General features: G+C 40.6%; 1 protein-coding gene across 5 annotated transcripts in view; it reads left to right on the top strand.

Annotated features, from left to right (window-relative positions):
- The window catches only part of LOC127569940 (SH3 domain and tetratricopeptide repeat-containing protein 2-like), a 78,011-nt gene that overhangs the window by 25,129 nt on the left and 32,560 nt on the right, over positions 1 to 20,322 (top strand). For all 5 annotated transcript variants that reach the window (XM_052015027.1, XM_052015023.1, XM_052015024.1 and 2 more), the window contains 5 exons: positions 6,496 to 6,606; positions 7,889 to 7,987; positions 15,287 to 15,414; positions 16,960 to 17,065; positions 19,934 to 20,077. In XM_052015027.1, coding sequence (XP_051870987.1) covers positions 6,496 to 6,606; positions 7,889 to 7,987; positions 15,287 to 15,414; positions 16,960 to 17,065; positions 19,934 to 20,077 — 588 coding nt within the window. The remainder of the gene's footprint in view (positions 1 to 6,495; positions 6,607 to 7,888; positions 7,988 to 15,286; positions 15,415 to 16,959; positions 17,066 to 19,933; positions 20,078 to 20,322) is intronic.

Below are 20,322 nucleotides of genomic sequence, written 5' to 3'. Positions count from 1 at the left end.
ATTCTAAGATTAAGGGAGGAGCAGGACATGAAAAGAAGATAAAGTTTGCTAACACCAACATCCTCTATTCCTTCAGCACAACTGCTGGTTGTGGCCTTGTTTATAGCTGCTCCAGTGATGACAAGTGAACTATCATCTCTGCAACGAAGGTCATGCAGTGTGCCTGGCTCCTGTTGGTCAGCTGCTGCTGCCTCTAATTACATCCTGCCGTGCCTTTGAAAGAAGGTTGCAAAAGACCCACTGGCACACTATAGAGTGATGCGGGCCAGCTGGCAGTGTGTACAAGCCATGGGTGTAAAGCTTACAGCAGTGCTAAGTGTATGAATGTTGGCCAAACCTGTAAATGTTAGGCTTGGATATTGACTGACGAAGATAGTTGGTGGGTGAGTGATAAACAGGTGTATTGAAGCATGGTGGACTTGGTGGGATGTACATTTGAAGATGTATTCTCTGACCCTAATCATTTGTGTAATGTCATTGAATGTCTTCCCAGAATGCATCCAGGTGCCCGGTGTTTGACTATGATGTTGATTGTTGTGGCTTTCTGTTGTGATGTCTTTGAGTTTATCTGGAGGGGTGCCTGGGCCCCCATGGATGGATTATACTGTATCTCTCTTATTGCTTTCTATAATATAGTGCTATCCTTCTACGCCTCCCAAATAAAACAAGTCCTGGAATGTCTGGCAGTACCTGCTACAGCCTCATTGCACCTCCCCTTCGAGAGGCACAGACTGGTTCCTCAGGACATTAACTTCTTGCTGAGGAACTCAACACCACAGTTAGAGCTATCTGTGTGCAGCACTCATGTAATTTAGCAGGCACCACAGTCTGCTGGCATTAGAGACAACAGGTGCAGGTTAATTGCACTTCTCAATCCCCATTTTCAGAACTTGTACCATTTCGCACCCTATGTGTTTAAACATTGAAGAAAATTGCAAAATAATAAATTGTTAACGCTTTATCAATTTTTTTAAAAAGCATTTTTCTCTGTTGATCTCAATGTATGATAGAAGTCTATATAATAGAAGTTTTAGTGAAGGTATGTCAAAGTCAAGTTTATTGTCATATGCACAAGTTCAATGAAAAACTTGCAGCAGCATCACGGGCACATAGCAACATGTTAGCAACTTTCACAAGAAAAGCATAGATTAAATGTAAATTATACACAAGTTTTACAAGAGAACACAATTAGGGAAAAAAAGTACATTTTAGTGCAAAGTGGTCATCGTGTTGCTAAACTGTAACGATTAGGGTTTTGCTGGTTGGTTCAAGAACCGAATGGTTGAAGGATAAGAATAAGATTGGCTACCATATAAGCTCTTGGTAAGATCAATGCTGTTACTGTGTAACTGTAAACTCTGTTGTGCAATAAGCTGGTGTGTATGTAGTTTCCAGTAGTTACAAGTTGCCTTTCCCATTTCAAAGCTCAGAACGAAGTCAGTTGAATAGCATTGTTTTAAAAGCTGCCTTGTTTTACAAGGGAGTGGTACTGTATACAATTTTGATAAGCCTGTGATACGTGGAATGTTGTTCAAGTATCTGCAATTCATGAGTTTAAAAGAATAAAGAATGGTAGTGAAATGAAGGTAACTTGCACTGAGATGTCAATCCCAATGGCCTGAGGTAACCAGGAGGCTGTCCTTGGCTATAGGCTGAGGCAATGTTAAGGTGGGTGTGTCAGCAGGAACAGGTGTAATTATAGACAGTAGAAATAAAGCTATGCACAAGATAAGGTGGTGTTGTTTCCCAGCAATAATTAACTAGTTTGCTTAGGTTTGATCCTGCTCCATATTGGTGTGTGTTTTTGATTAGTATATAAACTTATTTGTTGTCCTTACTATTTGAACCTTGACCAATATAAGGTTATTGCTTTGATAATTTCAACCTTGGTTCTGCAGTTTTCTTGGTTTGAATCTTATTTACAGTTGCACAAGTTGGAATCAGTTCAGAATGAATGACCTCAAAATCCCAAATCACTCGGTCTCATGAATAAATGTTTGGCAATGTTTGTTTTATTGGATGGGAGATGAACTCAGTATTGCTTTAATCATGATGGCATTGCACACAAATTTACATAACTACTCCTACCCAGATTAAGCATTCTCATTTACTGAGGAAGAGTTTTTGACAGTATTTTAGGATCAAAAACTTGATTTTATTTTTAAGTAGAGATTGTGAAAGTCTGCCCAAACTACATTCCTTTCCCACTTCCAGTTACCCTAAAAAGGTAGAAGTGGAGTTCCTACTGGAATTATTGTCTTCCTCCTTGGGAAGATGCTTCAGCAATTGCATCAGGAAGGGAATTCCAAGATATAAAGGTATGGGAATATGTGCCCAAATCGCGGCACTGGATAACCTGGAGTGGAATTGTGAGCACTTGCACCATATTGTTTGAGACTTCTCTGGCATTTTTGCAGTTAACAACATACCACTTGCTTGGCAATGCATCCGTGATGCTGAAAGTTTACTCGTTCCACTGAAAGTTTACTCATTCCACTAAAAGAAGAGCATGGCTGCAGTGTGTACCATATAGAAAATCGATTCGAGCAACCTATCAAGGTTCCCTTAAAAAGTACCTGTCAGCATAGGTGCTGGGGAAGTGCCACAACTTGCACTCTGCTGCAAGAAGCCAAAGCTGGATGAGGTTCTTGAAAAATACTCCATAACCAACAGCAACTTTAAAACATTACATGGGCACCTTCCAATATATCCTGCAAATTCTGGGCAGGCACGGTAGTGTAGCAGTTAGCGTAACACTATTACAATGCCAGCGACTCGGGTTCAATTCCAGCCACTGTCTGCAAGGAGTTTGTACATTCTCCCCATGACTGCGTGGGTTTCCTCCGGGTACCCCGGTTTCCTCCTGCATTCTAATGAGGTACGGGTTAGGAAGTTGTGGGCATGCTATGTTGGCGCCAGAAGCATGGCGACACTTGCGGGCTGCCCCCAGAACATTCTACGCACTGTGTGTTTCGACGTACTTCTGACCAATAAAGAAATCTTATCTCTTATCTCTTTTATCCTTGCTCAGTATAGCCATCCCCTTCCTCAGCTCCTATCTTTTTCCCTTCCATATTTTCCTTGAAAACATTATAGACAGGAATGTTTAGTTCATCGCCTACCGCTGGAACAGGTCCACGGTGGATGCCATCTCCCTGGCCCTACACTCATCTGGACAGTAAAGACACCTATGTTAGACTATTGTATATTGACTACAGTTCCGCCTTCAATACTATAATTCTAAGTAAACTCATCTCCAAACTCCTATACCTGGGACACAACACCTCCCTTTGCAAATGGATCCTTGACCTCCTGACCAACAGACCATAGTTCAGTAAGGGTAGGCAGCAAAACCTCCACCATGATTATCCTCAATTGTGATGCCCCACAAGGCTGCATCCTCAGCCCCCTACTTTACTCCCTATACACTCACATCTGCGTAGCCCAATTCTGATCTCGCTCTGTTTACAAGTTTGTAGGTGACATCACCATAGTGGGCTGAATCTCAAACAATGATGAGTCAGAGTATTGGAAAGAGATAAAGAGCCTTGTAAGATGGTGACATGACAGCAACCCTTCCCTGAATGTCAGCAGAACAAAAGAGCTGGCCATTGACTTCAGGAAGGGGGGGCAGTGCACATGCTCCTGTTTACATCAACGGTGCTGAGGTCAAGAGGATTGGGAGCTCTTAGGAGTGAACATCACCAATAGCCTGTCCTGGTCCAGCCACATAAGTGCTATGGCCAAGAAAGCATATCGGCACCTCTACTTCCTCAGAAGGCTCAAGAAATTTGGCATGTCCCCTTTGATCCTCACCAATTTTTATCGATGCACCAGGAGGTACAGAAGCCTGAAGTCCCACACCACCAAGTTCAAGAACAGCTAATTCTCTTCAACCATTCAGTTCTTGAACCAACCAGCAAAAACCTAATCATTTAGAGTTTAGCAACACTATGACCACTTTGCACTAAAATGCACTTTGTTTTTGTTCTAATTGTGTTTTCTTATATAAAAAAATTGTGTATAATTTATACTTAATGTATGTCTTTTTTGTGAATGCTACTTATATGATGCTATGTGCCTGTGATGCTGCTGCAAGTAAGTTTTTCATTGCACCTGCACATACATGTACTTGTTCATATGACAATAAACTCCACTTCGACTTTGAGAAAGCATCCTATATGGATGCCTGGTATGGCAACTGCTATACTGGGACCACAAGAAACTGCAGAAAGTTGTGGACACAGCTCAGCACATCACAGAAACCAGCCTCCCCTTCATGGACTCTGCCTACACTTCTCGCTGCCTTGGTAAAGCAGCCAACATACTCACCCTGGACATTGTCTCTTCTCCTCCCTCCTAGCAGGCAGAAGATACAAAGGACTGAAAGCACATACCACCAGGCTCAAGGACAGCTTCTATTCCACTGTTATAAGTTATGGCCTTGCATCTTTTATAGTCTGTCTGCATTGCATTTTGTCAGAATCAAAATCAGGTTTATTATCATGTGTGAAATTTGTGGTTTTGCGGGAGCAGTACAGTGCAAAGATATAAAATTACTATAAATTACAAATTAAATAGTGCAAAACAAAAAAAAGAATAACAAGGTAGTGTTCATGGACTGTTCAGAAATCTGATAGTGGAGGGGAAGAAGCTGTTCCTAAGTCACTGAGTGTGGGTCTTCAGGCTTCTGTACCGCCTCCCCTATGGGAGTAACGAGAAGAGGAACATGTCCTGGATGGTGAGCGTCCTTAGTGATGGATGCTGCCTTCTTGAGGCACCATCTCTTGAAGGTGTCCTCGATGGTGAGGAGGATTGTGTCCATCATGGAGCTGGCTGAGTCTACAACCCTCTGTAGCCTCTTGCAATCCTGTGCATTGGAGCCTTCATACCAGGTTGTGATGCAACCAGTCAGAATGCTCTCCACCATATATCTATAGAAATTTGCAAGAGTCTTTCGTGACATACCAAATCTCCTCAAACTCCTAATGAAGTAGAGCCACTGGTATGCCTTCTGCGTGATTGCATCAATGTGTTGGGCCCAGGATAGATCCTCTGAGATGTTGACGTCCAGGAACTAGAAGCGGCTCACCCTCTGTAACTGTAACCCTTTACTCTGCCTTCTGTTATTCTTTTCCCTTGTACTACCTCAATGTATTGTTGTGATGAAATGATCTGTATGGATGGCATGCAAATAAAGTTTTTCACAGTACTTCACTACATGTGATAGTAATAAACCAATTTAATATTCTTACTCATGTTTAACCCAGATCTCATTTTAAAGTCACTATACTATCTGATCATGAGACAATTAGTTTGCTTAGCATGTGAACTGTACAACAGCCTCTCGTAGTACACTTGCATTTGAATATCATTCTAGTTTTGTCACTTTTTTCATTCCGTTCCTGCTTTTTTTTGTTCTCTGGCAATTTATCCTTCTTGGCTTTCTGGGTGCTTTGTCTATCTTCCCTGCTGCTACATTCTTGTGCTTCTTACTTTGCCACATTAGTCCAAAATGATCCACAGTATTAGTTAACTTACCCCCTCCCACACCGATTGAGGTATGTCCGTGCCCATTTGGATACAACACATTTGGCATGTTGAGGTTTTTTTTCTATCCTTTGAATTGGTACTAATACCCATATACTATATTTAAATAATGTACAAATAATCAGAAGAATGGCTTTGATAATGGATCCTGTATCTATTCCAGATCAGAATAAGCACGCACAGTTGATTTCTTTGTTCCTAAGCAAGTGTTTTGAGATGTTTGAAGGAATTTTAGTTGTCCTGCATTTTATCTGCAAGTATCTAGCTTAAAATAACCGAGAAACTTGTATTCATGAAATGGGAAAATGCCTTTGATGCTAACAAAACAATTTCCTTTTGCTAAACTTCACTGGGTTTCAGAAATGTATTCAGCTATCCTGCCTCTAAGACTTGTGTCTCAGACGTTACTCTAGAATAATAAAAAAAAATTGCTGACAACTGGTGCACCAGCTGGGAAAATTTGTGGAGCTAATCATCTACCAGACAAACGCAGGCTTTGTTCATTCTTGCCCCACAGCTGAAGGTAACTCTTATAGGAAAATGAACTCTTGAGTAATTATTTTTATGCTTACAACTGAAAATTGGTAATAGAGAGCAATATGTGGAATTGTATCTCAACAAGTCTGTGTCTTCAAGAGGGTGACAGAAAATTGAATAGGGAATTCCTATTTACTGCAGTAAACTAAGCTTGAATTCTATCTTCAAGCTTTCCAATAACCTTCATTAGGATGCATATGATGACAAGATGGCAAATACTGTTCCCATGTTAAAAATGTAAATTATGTTTAGCTGAAATTGGTAGGTTGCTCTATGTGGAATCGTGGCTGCAATGCTCAGACACTCAATTTACACTCTGGCCACTCCGTGACCAGTTTCTTCAGCAGAATGTCAAAGTTAGTTTCTGCAATAAATATCTTTTGATTGTGATCATTTATTTTCTTACAGAGAAAGAATCCCCTTTTGTATCTCTTAACTCTTCCGGCTACTGGTCCGATCTGCAGAGCCAGTCTGTTGAAACAGACGGAGAATCCACACATGGAGAAAAAATGGCAGTAGGTAAGAGTAGGCTGGAATTCTCTGTACAAATAACTTTAAATGATTGCTGGATGCAATCCCAGCCTTCAGAACTTCATAATAAATGAAAAATGTATTTAAGAACATTGCTATTAATCAACTTGACCTGCTGATGCAAAGGTTTTGACCATTTGGGATAATTATGATTACAAATATGTATTATCATTGAGTCAAGAATTGGTTAACAGTCAATATCATGGTGGAACCACAGCACTAGGTGGAGAGGGAGAAATTTGTTCTTGGTTGTGTGTACTAAAAAGCAACATAATAGTCAATGCAACCAAGTATTGGGAACAGAGTACAATACCATACCATGTGTGCTTTCTGCACGTGACTAAAGAAGAATTTCTAACCAGAAGTGTGCCTCTCATTGTATTTAAAAAATTGTTCATGGAAATTTGTGATCTAACTCCTTCACTGCAAACTCTTGTTAGTTATTAGAATCCAGTGTTCGGAACTTATAAGTAATGAGTTGACTCACTAAATATTTTTGATGTTTAAAAATCTTTGAACATTAGCAGTTCCTCCAAGCTGATAGGGAGTATAGAAATGTAGCTGTTGCAGAATGACTGAACAGAAATATTAGTGGCCAAATTGTGACTAATAAATATCTTAAAATATCTTCTGTTTGGTAATGGGAGGAATCCAGTGTCCATCCATGCCTGGCTCTCCCCGAAAGTACAAAAAAAAAGGGACATTTCCTTTTGGTGTTCTAACAATTGCTATCTGCTCCACTCAGATCCAACAAGTGGAAGGGGCTAAGTGGTGGGACCTTAACCTAACTAGTTCTGGATGTCCTTTGGACATTCGGTCAAAAAGATAAAGTGGAAAGAATGGTTCCATTGATCTACCTTGCTACAAGTACACGCAAACAGTCTCATTGCACCAAGAAAATCCACGAGCACTATTACTGGGCTCACCAACTTATGGATCTTGCTTCCATTTTATTATGCTTTACATACTCAGAATACTTGGGTAAACCGAACAGGAAAAATCAAGGTAATGTGAGACGAATGAAAAATTGAAAACATTTGCCAAGTCGAGGCCTTTTATTTTGCTGATGTACTATTCAGAAGATCATGAAGGACAAACACCTCAAGGATGCATTTTGTTCAGTCTGCAATGTTGATATGGAAGGAAAAGCCAATGAAAAATGCAGTAGTCACAAATAACCATACCTCCTCCAAGATTCAGATAACAGCTCAAAATATTTATGGTGCATGTAATTACCGAGAAAGTAATGTATTCAGCAATTTTCTTTTAGGTAAATGGGAGCGTCAGTCTGAATCGCAATCACTTGACCAGGACAGAGGTTGTGAAGAACATTCTCTGGGATCCTCTGTGAAACAAGAATTTCCTAAAGGTACCACAAACTATACGTTGAACACATTTATCCAACACAGCTCAATGTGTTTCACAGACTGGCAGTCAAAGTCAAGTTTATTGCCATATGCAAAAATACATGAATGCACAGGTGCTATGAAAAATTTACTTGCAGCAGCATCACAGGCACATAGCATCACATAAGCAGCATTCACAAGAAAAAACATACATTAAACATAAACATAAATTATGCACAATTCTTACAAGAAAGAACACAATTAGAACAAAGAAAAACAAAGTCCATTTCAGTGCAAAGTGGTCATAGTGTTGCTAAAGTGCAGTGATTAGGGTTGCGCCAGTTGGTTCAAGAACCGAATGGTTGAAGGACAGTATCTCCAGCATTATTATAAATGTATGAAAGAAAACCTTATCCAGCATTCAAAGAGGAGGAGATTCAGTGTAGCTAAGGGCAGAGAAAGGCTCTCATGATTATACAGAAGATATTCCTTCAGTGACAGGAATTAGACAGTGGAAGAAAAGAATCGTGTGGCAGCTTTTCATGAAGGAGACCTTCAGGCAGCATTGAAAGCAGTGAGGTAACAGCATTCTAATTTTATCCTTGGTTGTATTCAAACTCGATAAGAAACCCCATGCAGATTGGAGGCCAAAGCTTCCATAGCAGTCATCTGATATTCATGACTGATACCTGATTATGCCTTTCAGACATGGACATAAAAGAGTGAGAGTCAGTTCCCCAGCTTCTTCAATAAATATTCATACATCTTGTGGATAATTATTTCAGGATTATGTGCATATCTTTCACATTACACTGTCCCTTTCATATTGTTGACATCCAATTCTTGAAAAGGGAGAAATCCACCTGATTGTTTGTAGGCCCAATCATCACTTGTTCCCACTACAATTCCCCTGTTCCTCTCCTTGGCAACTGTCTGAGGCTGAACCAGTCTGTTCACAACTTTCATCCTTGACCTCAAGATGAATTTCTGATTATGTATCCATATCATCTCTTTTCCCTCAGCAATGTCTTATGACCTGTCTCTTACTCACTTCATCTGCACTTGATCCAGAGCTCTTCTATGTCTACTTCTCTCATCCAGTGCATTCAGGAACAGCTTCTCACGGTCTATGCAAGAATAACAGGATTGTTATCATGGGAGGCTTCAATTTCCCAAATATTGATTGGCACCTGCTTAGTACCAAAGGTTTAGACGGGGCAGAGTTTGTAAAGTGTGTTCAGGATGGATTCCTGTCCCAGTATGTTGACAGGCTGACTAGAGGGAATGCCATATTAGATCTAGTATTAGGTAATGAATTGGGTCAGGTGACAGATCTCTCAGTGGGTGAGCATTTGGGGGACAGTGATCACCGCTCCATAACCTTTAGCATTGTCATGGACAGGGATAGGAGCAGAGAGGACAGGAAGATATTTAATTGGGGAAGAGCAAATTATGAGGCTATAAGGCTAGAACTTTCAAGTGTGAATTGGGATGACATTTTTGAAGGGAAATGTACTATGGAGATGTGGTCGTTGTTCAGGGATCTCTTGCAGGAGGTTAGGGATAAATTTGTCCTGGTGAGGCAGAGAAGGAATGGCAGGGTGAAGGAACCATGGATGACAAGAGAGGTGGAACAACTAGTTAGGAGGAAGGCAGCAGCATATGTAAGGTTTAAGAAGCAAGGATCAGATAGGGCTCATGAGGAATATAGGGTAGCAAGAAAGGGACATGAAAAGGCCTTGGCGAGTAGAGTTAAGGAAAATCCCAAGGCTTTTTTCACTTATGTGAAGAGCAGAAAAATGACGAGGGTGAAGGTAGGACTGATTAGAGACAAAGGTGGGAAGATGTGCCTGGAAGCTGTGGAAGTGGGTGAGGTCCTCAATGAATACTTCTCTTCAGTATTCACCATGGAGAGGGGCCTTGATGACTCTGAGGACAGTGTTGGTAAGGTTAATGTTCTGGAGCATGTATATATCAGGAGAGAGGATGTGTTGGAGCTGTTAGAAAATATTAGGACAAATAAGTCCCCAGGGCCTGATGGAATATTCCCCAGTCTGCTCCTCGAGGTGAGGGAGGAAATTGCTGAACTGTTGGCTAGGATCTTTGAGTCCTCCTTGTCCACAGGTATTGGTACTGTAGGATTGGAGGGTGGTAAATGTTGTCCCTTTATTCAAAAAATGTAGTAGGGATAGTCCAGGGAATTATAGACCAGTGATCCTTATGTCTGTGGTGGGCAAGCTGTTGGAAAAGATTCTTAGAGATGGGATCTATGGGCATTTAGAGAATCATGGTCTGATCAGGGACAGCCAGCATGGCTTTGTGAAGGGAAGATCTTGCCTCACAAGCCTGATAGTGTTCTTTGAGGAGGTGACCAGGCAGATTGATGAGGGTAGTGCAGTAGATGTGGTCTACATGGATTTTTGTAAGGCATTTGACAAGGTTCCACATGGTAGGCTTCTTCAGAAGGTCAGAGGGTATGGGATCCAGGGAGGCTTGGCCGTGTGGATTCAGAATTGGCTTGCCTGTAGAAAGCAGAGGGTTGTGGTGGAGGGAGTGCATTCAGATTGGAGGGCTGTGACTAGTGGCGTCCCACAAGAATCGGTTCTGGGACCTCTACTTTTCGTGATATTTATTAATGACTTGGATGAGGGGGTGGAAGGGTGGGTTAGCAAGTTTGCAGACGACACAAAACTTTGTGGTGTTGTGGATAGTGTGGAGGACTGTCGAAGATTGCAGAGGGACATCGATAGGATGCAGAGCTGGGCTGACAAGTGGCAAATAGAGTTCAATCCGGAGAAGTGCGAGGTGGTACACTTTGGAAGGACAAACTCCAAGGCGGAGTACAAAGTTAATGGCAGGATTCTGGGGAGTGTGGAGGAGCAGAGGGATCTGGGGGTTCATATCCACAGATCTCTGCAAGTTGCCTCACAGGTGGATAGGGTAGTTAAGAAAGCTTATGGGATGTTAGCTTTCATAAGTTACGGGATCGAGTTTAAGCACCGCGAAGTAATGATGCAGCTCTACAAAACTCTGGTTAGACCACACTTAGAATACTGTGTCCAGTTCTGGTCGTCTCATTATAGGAAGGATGTGGAAGCGTTGGAAAGGGTGCAGAGGAGATTTACCAGGATGCTGCCTGATTTAGAGAGTATGTATTATGAGGAGAGACTAAGGGAGCTAGGGCTTTACTGTTTGGAGAGAAGGAGGATGAAGGGAGACATGATAGAGGTATACAAAATATTAAGAGGAATAGATAGAGTGGACAGCCAGCGCCTCTTTCCCAGGGCACCAATGCTCAATACAAGAGGCCATGGCTTTAAAGTAATGGGTGGGAAGTTCAAGGGAGATATCAGAGGACGGTTTTTTACCCAGAGAGTGGTTGGGGCATGGAATGCACTGCCTGGGGTGGTGGTGGAGGCAGGTACATTGGTCAAATTAAAGAGATTGCTAGATAAGCATATGGAGGAAGTTAAAATGGAGGGATATGTGGGGGGAAGGGTTTAGATAGATAGTTTTTAGGTGAGGTTTAAGGGTCAGCACAACATTGTGGGCCGAAGGGCCTGTATTGTGCTGTACTTTCTATGATTCTATTATTGCAAAGTTGAAGTCATTTAAAGTTCTGCTATCCCCATGTCTGAACTGACCCCAAATTCTGTTCATCTCTGTGCTCTCCAACCTACATTAGGAACGCTTTGGTTTTAGAATTCAAATTCTTGTTTTTAGATCCCTCCCAAGTCCTTGCTGTTCCTCGGCTCTGATCTTGTCCAATTCTATCACTCTCTAAGTAATCTGCTTTCTTCCTACTCTGGCCTTTTTGATCACCCCCGATCCCTTAAATCCTCAAATTCTCCCCACCTCTGCCTATATCTTTGCTTTTTTGTGTTCTTCACAATGTGTCTTTTTAAATAAGCAGTTACACCACTCCCTTATAGCTAATTATGTGAGAGATGAGGTAGTTAAAGGCATGCTGTGGGTCCTGACAGAAGGTTTTTGATCTGAAATGTTAAACATGTTTCTCTTTCTGCAGATGCTGCCTGACCTGCCGAGTGTTTCCAGCATTCTCTGTTCCTGTTTCAGATTTTCAGCATTTTGTTATGTCAAATCTTATTTATTGACTGTCCTGTGAAGTGCTTTAAGACGCTTTACTATGTTAATGGTACAATGTGAATACATTTTGTTGCATTGCCATAAATACATCTCCATTATGGCAATAATGAGAATCCTTGGAGATAAAGGCTTGATAAGTTCTGATTTTTTTTAATGGTGCAAATGCATGAGAAAATGTTTTGAGTAGATTTGAAGCAAACATCACTGTCAGTCTAATAAATAAAAGAATAATTGTACTGTGTGACTGCTCTGAATTGTTGGCCTGAAATTAGAAATACAGCAGACAAGACCTGAATAATTCCACAGGCTATGACTTGCATTCTGTGCATCAGGGGATAGTTCTTGGTTACATATAGAGCTCAACTCCCACAGCAGCTTTTTCATTGAGGCCTGGAGCGTAGTTGGTGGTATTGATTCTCTCCATTGTGTTTTCTTATAGAACAGCACAATGTTGTGTTGACCTAAATAAACCTTATCCTCATTCAATCTATCCTCCTCTCTATTTCACTTCCCATAACCTTCTATTTTTCTTTCATCCATGTGCCTATCTAATAGTCTCTTAAATGACCCTATTGTATCAGCCCCTACCACCAACTCTGGCAGTGCATTCCAGGCATTTACCACTCTCTGTGTAAAAAAAAAACTACCTCTGACATCTCCCCCGAACTTTCCTCCATGCACCTTAAGCTGGTGACCTCTAGCATTGGCCATTAATGTCATGGGGAAAAGATGCTGGCTGTCCACTCTGTCTATGCCTCTCCATAATCTTATACACCTCTATCAAGTCTCCTCTCATCCTCCGTTGCTCCAAAGAGAAAAGCCTTAACTGGCTCAACCTCTCCTCATAAGACATGCTCTCCAAGACATGCTCTCCAGAGCTTCCATGTCCTTCCTACAATGTGGTAACCAGAACTGAACACAATATTCCAAGTGTGGTCTAACCTGAGTCTTATAGAGTTGCAACATTACCTCTCAGCTCTTGAACTCAATCCCCCAGCTATTGAAGGCCAGTGCACCATACACCTTCTTAACTGCCCTATCCACTTGTGCGGCAGTTTTGAGGGTTCTATGTACTTGGACCCCAAGATCCCTCTATCCCTCCACACTGCTAAGAATCCTGCTATTAACCATGCTTTCTGCCTTCAAGTTTGTTCTTCCAAAGTGTATCACTTCACACTTCTTTGGATTGAACTCCATCTGCCACTTCTCTGCCCAGCTCTGCATCCTGTCTAAATCCCATTGCAGCCTACGACAACCTTCTTCACTATCTACCACACCACCAACCTTCGTGTCATCTGCAGACTTACCAACCCATCCCTCCACTTTCTCATCCAAGTTATTTATAAAAATCACAAAGAGCATGGATCCCAGAACAGATCCCTGCGGAACACCGCTAGTCACTAAACCTCCAGGTCGAATACTCCCCTCCTATAACCACCCTCTGCGTTCTGTGGGCAAACAAATTTTGAATCCACACAGCCAATTTTCCGGGGATCCCATACCTCCTGACTTTCTGAATGAGCCTACGATGGGGAACCTTGTCAAAAGCTTTGTTAAAGTCCATATATACCCCACTACCTTCATCAATTTGTCTTGTCACTTCCTCAAAAAAAAACTCCATTAGTTTCATGAGGCATGACCTGCCCTTCTCAAAGCCATGTCGTCTATCTCTAATAAGACTAGGCTTTTCCCAATGCTCATAGATCCTGTCCTTTGCAATGAGTATAGCAAGTGACGATCATCTTGCTTGATTAGCAGCTACTAATCTATTTCCTGCTCTACTCCCTTGTCCTTTAGCTTTTTGAGGTAGATTCAGGGTGCCATTTCTGACTCCAATATTTCCTGGAGCAAAAGTCCTTTGCTGAACTGCTGACTGGAAAAATTTCAAAATCCTATCTCAAAATGAAGATACCCTAGCGTGTTAGTTAGCAACAGTCCATTGCTCTAGTAGAGAGCAAGCATGGATATGAGGGGCTGATTGGCCTCTTTCTGTGCTGTAACCATTTTATGATTCTATGGTCCCACAGTATATAATACCTTCCAACCAAAAGCTGCATTTCCTGCTTTTTCCCTTGAGTTTGGAGCAGCCAGTTCAATTATGAAAACATAATGTGGCCGACCATGTAATTAAGCCAAATGCACTATTAATTAGTTGGTGGAAATTCAATCAACACTTAGTGTTTTATGATAACTTGTAAATTTCCTTCATTCTTTCAATTAGTACTTACATCACCACCTAATGTGGAGAAGTTTCATTCTTAACAATCCAGGGTTTGCGTTTGGCAGACTGACTTATTAAGATTCCCCGCCGGGAAAAATGATCTGCAACTAGCTTGATTGCTTTAGTGAACTCTGTGTGGCCACTTTCAAAATAATGGAATCGGGAGATAGGGTGAGGTGAGAACAAGCTCTTCCTGAAAAACTTCCGATAGAACTTTGACAGCTGGCTGAACCACATTCCCTGATAATTAAACTTTTTAAAAACTATTCAAAATATGTAGAAATGTTAAAAAATAAAACATCATAAAACTTATAAAATACAACTCAATTTTAAAAATATTACATGAACCAAAACTTGTACTTTGTTCTTCCTGACTTTTCCCTTCCATTGAAATCAATGGAGAAGTAGTTTCATTGCTACATCTAATGGTGCAAGTTGTTTGTACAATTTTCCCTCTCCATTCAGTCCACCATTGTAGGCTGTACCTTCAACAGCTGTTGCCTCACACACTGAAATTTATCCTCTGTAGCCCTCAATTAAAACTTTTTTAAAGCCTTTTCCCTTGAGCATCAGTACAGTGTCTTTAGCCATCACCAACAGCTGCCCAGAACCTTTGGGGTTTCTCAGTTTGCACAGGGAAAGGTCAGTGGTTTCAGGAACAAGTGTCAAAACTTTCCTGCAAATTCTGGGCTACTTCTGCTGCAAATTCTCTTCAGCATATCTGAGTTTGTTTCTCAACAATAAAATGCACCCTTGCCTCTCCAAGAGTATCTGAGTGCTGTGCTGTTGTACAGTAAATGGAAAATACAATTGAACAAAGACCAAAAGTAAAGAGTACCAATTAATTCGAGATGTGCAAACACATCTGAAAGAATTATTTCTTTTGGCCAATTGTGAAACATGGTTTAAAGACTAGGTTGTATTAAAAAAAGGAACTAAGTAAGTGTGTTAGAGAAAGCCGTATTACACTGGACTGACTTCTGTCTTTTTCCAGATGTGACATTATCATACAGTGTTATCAGACAAAACTCTGGACTTGTCGATCATGAGCTTCAAGAGGCAACGAGAAGGAGGCTGTGCATTCTAGAAAGTGAAACCAAAGATGTTGGGGTGCTTTTCAATGTAAGCCATCTATTGTATGGGGAAATATAGTTCGATTGCTGCTGAGTTAAGAAGAATCTGATACAACTGTATTAAAATTTGGCAATGGCATTCTCTTGGAGAGTTACAAGATAGTGGGGGGGGAGGGGGTGGGGTTCACATCATCACAGAAAGGAAAAGTTGTCATTTTTGGGATGAGAGCAGATTATGGTTTAATATCTTGACTATATGTTGTCCATGATACAGAGGAAGGCACTTTTTTTTAACTGCAACCTAAATAAAGGGGGAAAAGATCAAAATGAGCAGCCTTCGGTGAATTCTGTGATGAAAGAAATTGAATTCCTACAATATCCTGGAATTCTTTTAAAGTGTCTCACTGTTGTCCAAACAGACATAGTTGTAGGCAACATGACCAGTTCGTGTGTCCTTACTAACATCCCTTTTCCAACTTCCCCTTCTTATCCAAGATTCTTGATTTTTTAAAAATTAACTGCCAGGTCCATATGTATCTACCTTCCTTAAGTTGTTTGCATCACTCCTAAGCAAAACTCAGCTAGAGAAAGGTGTGGTACTTATCCTGACACACACACACACAAGTTGTGGTTAGTGCAAAAATCCATGTGCTCACAGGCTCACATTGGTTTCCACTCCTTCTTGAACCTGTAACTCTTCCAGCAGCACAAAGCATCCAACATTTCCAATCATTTGATCTGGCCTCTTAAATATCCATCCACCATTCATTCCAGCACTGGAGGCAGCGGTTCCAGCATCCATTGCCTCACACACTGAAATTTACTCTCTGACCTACTTTTCTTTCTCTTACTCAATTAGAGCTCAAAACATTTTTTGATCAAATTTTTGGCCACCACTTGCCATCCACTCCTTTGCTTCAGAATTTGATTTTGCTTTGCCACATCTTGTAAAATGCTTTGGAACATTTTTCTACCTTAAAGGGATAAAATGTAAGTAGTTTCCAACTGTCAGAACAATGGTGTGACAACTATGCTTTAAAATAAATAAAACACATTTATTAAAGTGCAGTTGCCGAAAGATGAAAGGTGGTATTTTGCTGTCACCAGTGGGATGTACAGGATTTTCGGGGGACATATTCTGGGATAAGCATGTGCACATGGCTCAGTAACTTTATATTGTAAGCCTGTGCCCTGCATATCCCTGATCCCCTGACATGCAACAGTGTTGTGTTGGGAAACCTGAGGCTGCAGCAGTATATACATACATGTAAAATTTTAACTTGAAATTTCATTTGGCATGATGGATAAAAATTGATCAGGACTTCATGTGAATGGGGGATCAGGGGAATGTTAGAGAAATGTTGTCTCATTATCTTAAGGTAATCCATGATATCTGAGCTACAGTGAAGTAATTGTGTAACTGATTGCATCATTCAATGTCTGTGTACAATTCTTGGTCAGGGTGTTTTACTGTAGAAGTACAGTAACCGAGCTCTCAGGAAGCAAAATAGAATTGCAGAGCTTGTGTTGAGAAGTATCCCCTAATCCCTCCTGGTTTATAAATTCCACTCTGCTGATGTTTTGAATTTTGCAGGAATTGTCATCGCGGCTGGTTTCAGTTCATGCAGAGAAGGACCTCTTTGTCCTCACCTTTAAGACTGTTGAAGAAATCTGGAAATTTACAACTTACCTTTCCCTAGGTATGGTGGTTTATTATTTTTGAGAAAAAATACATTTAACAAAATTACTTGTCAATGGTGTTCCATAGAATCCAAAGAGATGTAAATTGGTGCATTGGTGGGTCGGGGGAGGAGGGCTGTGAAAGGTCAAAAGCAAACAATTATTTCCTTTACACATGGTGCCATCATGTGTATCATTTCATTGTCTTCTATTACGTCTGTGCCAGTAAGCTACTAATGAACAAAATGTTAACTGCTGACTGTTAAAATTGCCACCTGATGCAGTTTTGCGAAGATTGATGATGTGGAGGCATTAATATTCTTCAGATGCATTCACATGTTTGGCCATTGCCAGGACTGTGGCTACTACTGTGATTTGGTTTGTGTAAATATTGCAAAATGTGTTCTCACTGAGGTATGCAAAAAGCATGTTAATGTGTGACAGGAGTAACATCAAATCAACATTTCTATTATTCAGTTCTTACCTGACACTTGCCATCAGTGAAAGAAAAATGAGCAAAATGGAATCAAACAATTTGCCTCCAACCTAACTTATATTTTACAGAGGAACTTTTTTCTATGCAGTAACAATCTTGCAGTTGAACTGATGTTGAACTGCACAAATAGGTCCTTGGTTTGTAAAATCATCTTTACCCCACTGTTGTTTTACTGCATACTCCACACTAAGAAACCTATTTTCTGTCCATTATTAATGGGGACTCTCATGTGCTGGTTGTGTTTTATTTTAGCAGGTGGTTAATATTCCCCTTGAAGTCTTGATGCAGATATAGAAGATCATTTCTCTGTAATTTGGGAGGTATCAAATATCCATTTTGGAAACTGAATCCACATTTGTATTATTCTTTGTTTAGCAAACACTAGACTGTTTATGCAACTTGTGACTTAACAAAACCAACACTGCCTTACACTATTGTAATTAAAAATATTGGCATTGTGTTGGGTTTTCAATCGGGCTCATTGCCTGAATAGCAATTGAGGAAGGCAAGGCAGGATCTGTGGAGAGAGGAAAGAGGTGAAGTTAGCATTTCATATTTATTGATGAGTGAGACATTAAACATTAAGCAAATCAATTCTTTTTATTTCTCTAGAGATACCACTTTTCTCGTAGTGCTTCCAACAGTATTTTTTTTGTTTCAGCTTTTTATTTATGTATGTAGTATTTTATTTTTTGATACATAAAGGTAGCATACAGGACAACAAATTTTATTATTCAAAGACGCTGGAACTTTTTCCATCAGGATGCCAAAGACTAACCTAAAAATGCCAGGATATGATGTAATTATTTAGCAAAGGGGTTGTGGTGTTATTGCTAATGTAGGGATTTTTCCAGACCCAGGATTCTCAGATCACTCTTGTACAATACTCATGCTGTGTAAAAGCCAACAGAAAATCCCTCTCAGCAGGTTAGCCAATGAATAATCCTTTTAACATTTAAAGTGCAGGATATTTTTGAACAGGTAATTGAACTAATCTGGTGTCCCTCACTGGCTGTCTGACTTACTGAATATTTCCAGCACTGAGACTGGAATTTTGCTGTGTGAGATTGGTCATCTGCACTTGCCGTGAAATTGCACCTTTGTCCTGCACTTGCATCATGTGCAACCAAAAATAAAGCAGCACTGCTGATCAAGCCTGTCCTTGTGGCCACAGGGTCTCCTGTAGTGTAATTGGATCAAGCAGATGGACTAAAAGTCAGCCCTATCTGCAAAATGCCCCTGAAAATCCTCGACCGACAGCGGGCATGTACCACTAGCTTTGTTGCATGTTAAAACTAATAAGACTTCTCCAAAAAAAAGAAAGAAAACAAATTATAAAATAATCACTCAAATTGTTCATATAAAAATATTATTACAAGCACAAATAATTCAAGAAATTATTCCTATCCTCCAGCCCATGGCTGTAAGCAATGGGTTTGAAAATACAATGGCAGGTCTAATCAGCCACAGGATCTAAGTGCTGAGCAATTCCAGGAAATTCCTGCTCCACTGCTGGCATAGTGCAACAAAGAAGTCGCTGACTGATTTCAGTCAATAAGTTCAGGATTTTCACATTTGTGCACTCGTCTGAACCTTTGCTAAATCATCATGGCAGAATTACTTGCAAAATCCAACAAAATCGATGCCCGTGTCAGTGATGTGTTATATTTTTTTTGTATCCACGGTTTTGATACTTTTTTTAAAAAAAACACAATTGGCATTATTTATGGGGCAATATGACCCTTAATATGCAAGTAGTTTGAACATCCCTGTGTGCAAGTATTAAGGGAGGTCAAAAATGGGATCTATGTTCACGTTTATCATCCAGAGATCGCCACATAAAGATAGATAGATATCTTAGTCATATGTACATTGAAACACACAGTGGAATGCATCTTTTGCATAGAGTGTTCTAGGGGCAGCCCGCAAGTGTCGCCACACTTCCGGTGCCAACATAGCATGCCCACAACTCCCTAACCTGTACGTCTTTGGAATGCGGGAGGAAACCGGAGCACCCGGAGGAAACTCACGCAGACACGGGGAGAACGTACAAACTCCTTACAGACAGGTGGGAATTGAACCCGGGCACTGGTGCTGTGAAGCGTTATGCTAACTGCTACAATAAAGTGTGCATTTGTTATGGGATGGACATTACAATTGTATAATCCAAGGAGGAATGGTTTTAAGGTCACATAGGAAAAATGGCTACTTAGTGTAACTGAGGGCCCATTAATTTGTACCAGAAGATGAACCAGTGCCCCCAGGAGACGGAAGACTTTCTTGGCTGACAACCCAAGTATTTTTTTGTTTTATTGATAAAGATTTCCAGACTCTTTCACAAAAAGGTTCATCATCTAACTCCATTATTATTAAAATTTATCTGTTCATTTAGGGTTTGTGGGTCGCTGTTTGGAGAACTTGCTCTTGGACCAACGGTTCTGGTTGAATGTCTCGCTTGTGGAAGATGTGAAGATTCAGGTTGAAGTGAACGAAGCACATTTGTCATTGATGTATTTGGATCTTCTGTTACAGGAAGGTAAGATGATGAAAGGTGGATGTGTGGAACCAGGAATTTGCATTAAACAGAAAAAAGTGAAAACCTACAGGGTTAAATAAATTAAATTAAATTTTGTTTTTCTTATCCATAAATCTACTTTTCAAATCTGGTTCCTTTGCCTAAATGTTTTCCAGAAATTTGGGATTTTCCGCTGATTCCCATCTTCAAAACAGGAAATTGTCTTTGGAAACCAAAAACACATTCTTGGAAGTGTGAAGGCATTG

Source organism: Pristis pectinata, chromosome 4 (assembly GCF_009764475.1).
Source record: "Pristis pectinata isolate sPriPec2 chromosome 4, sPriPec2.1.pri, whole genome shotgun sequence".
Taxonomy (NCBI): domain Eukaryota; kingdom Metazoa; phylum Chordata; class Chondrichthyes; order Rhinopristiformes; family Pristidae; genus Pristis; species Pristis pectinata.
Note: the sequence above shows the minus strand (reverse complement) of the source record. Positions and strands in the feature narration are given on the sequence as shown.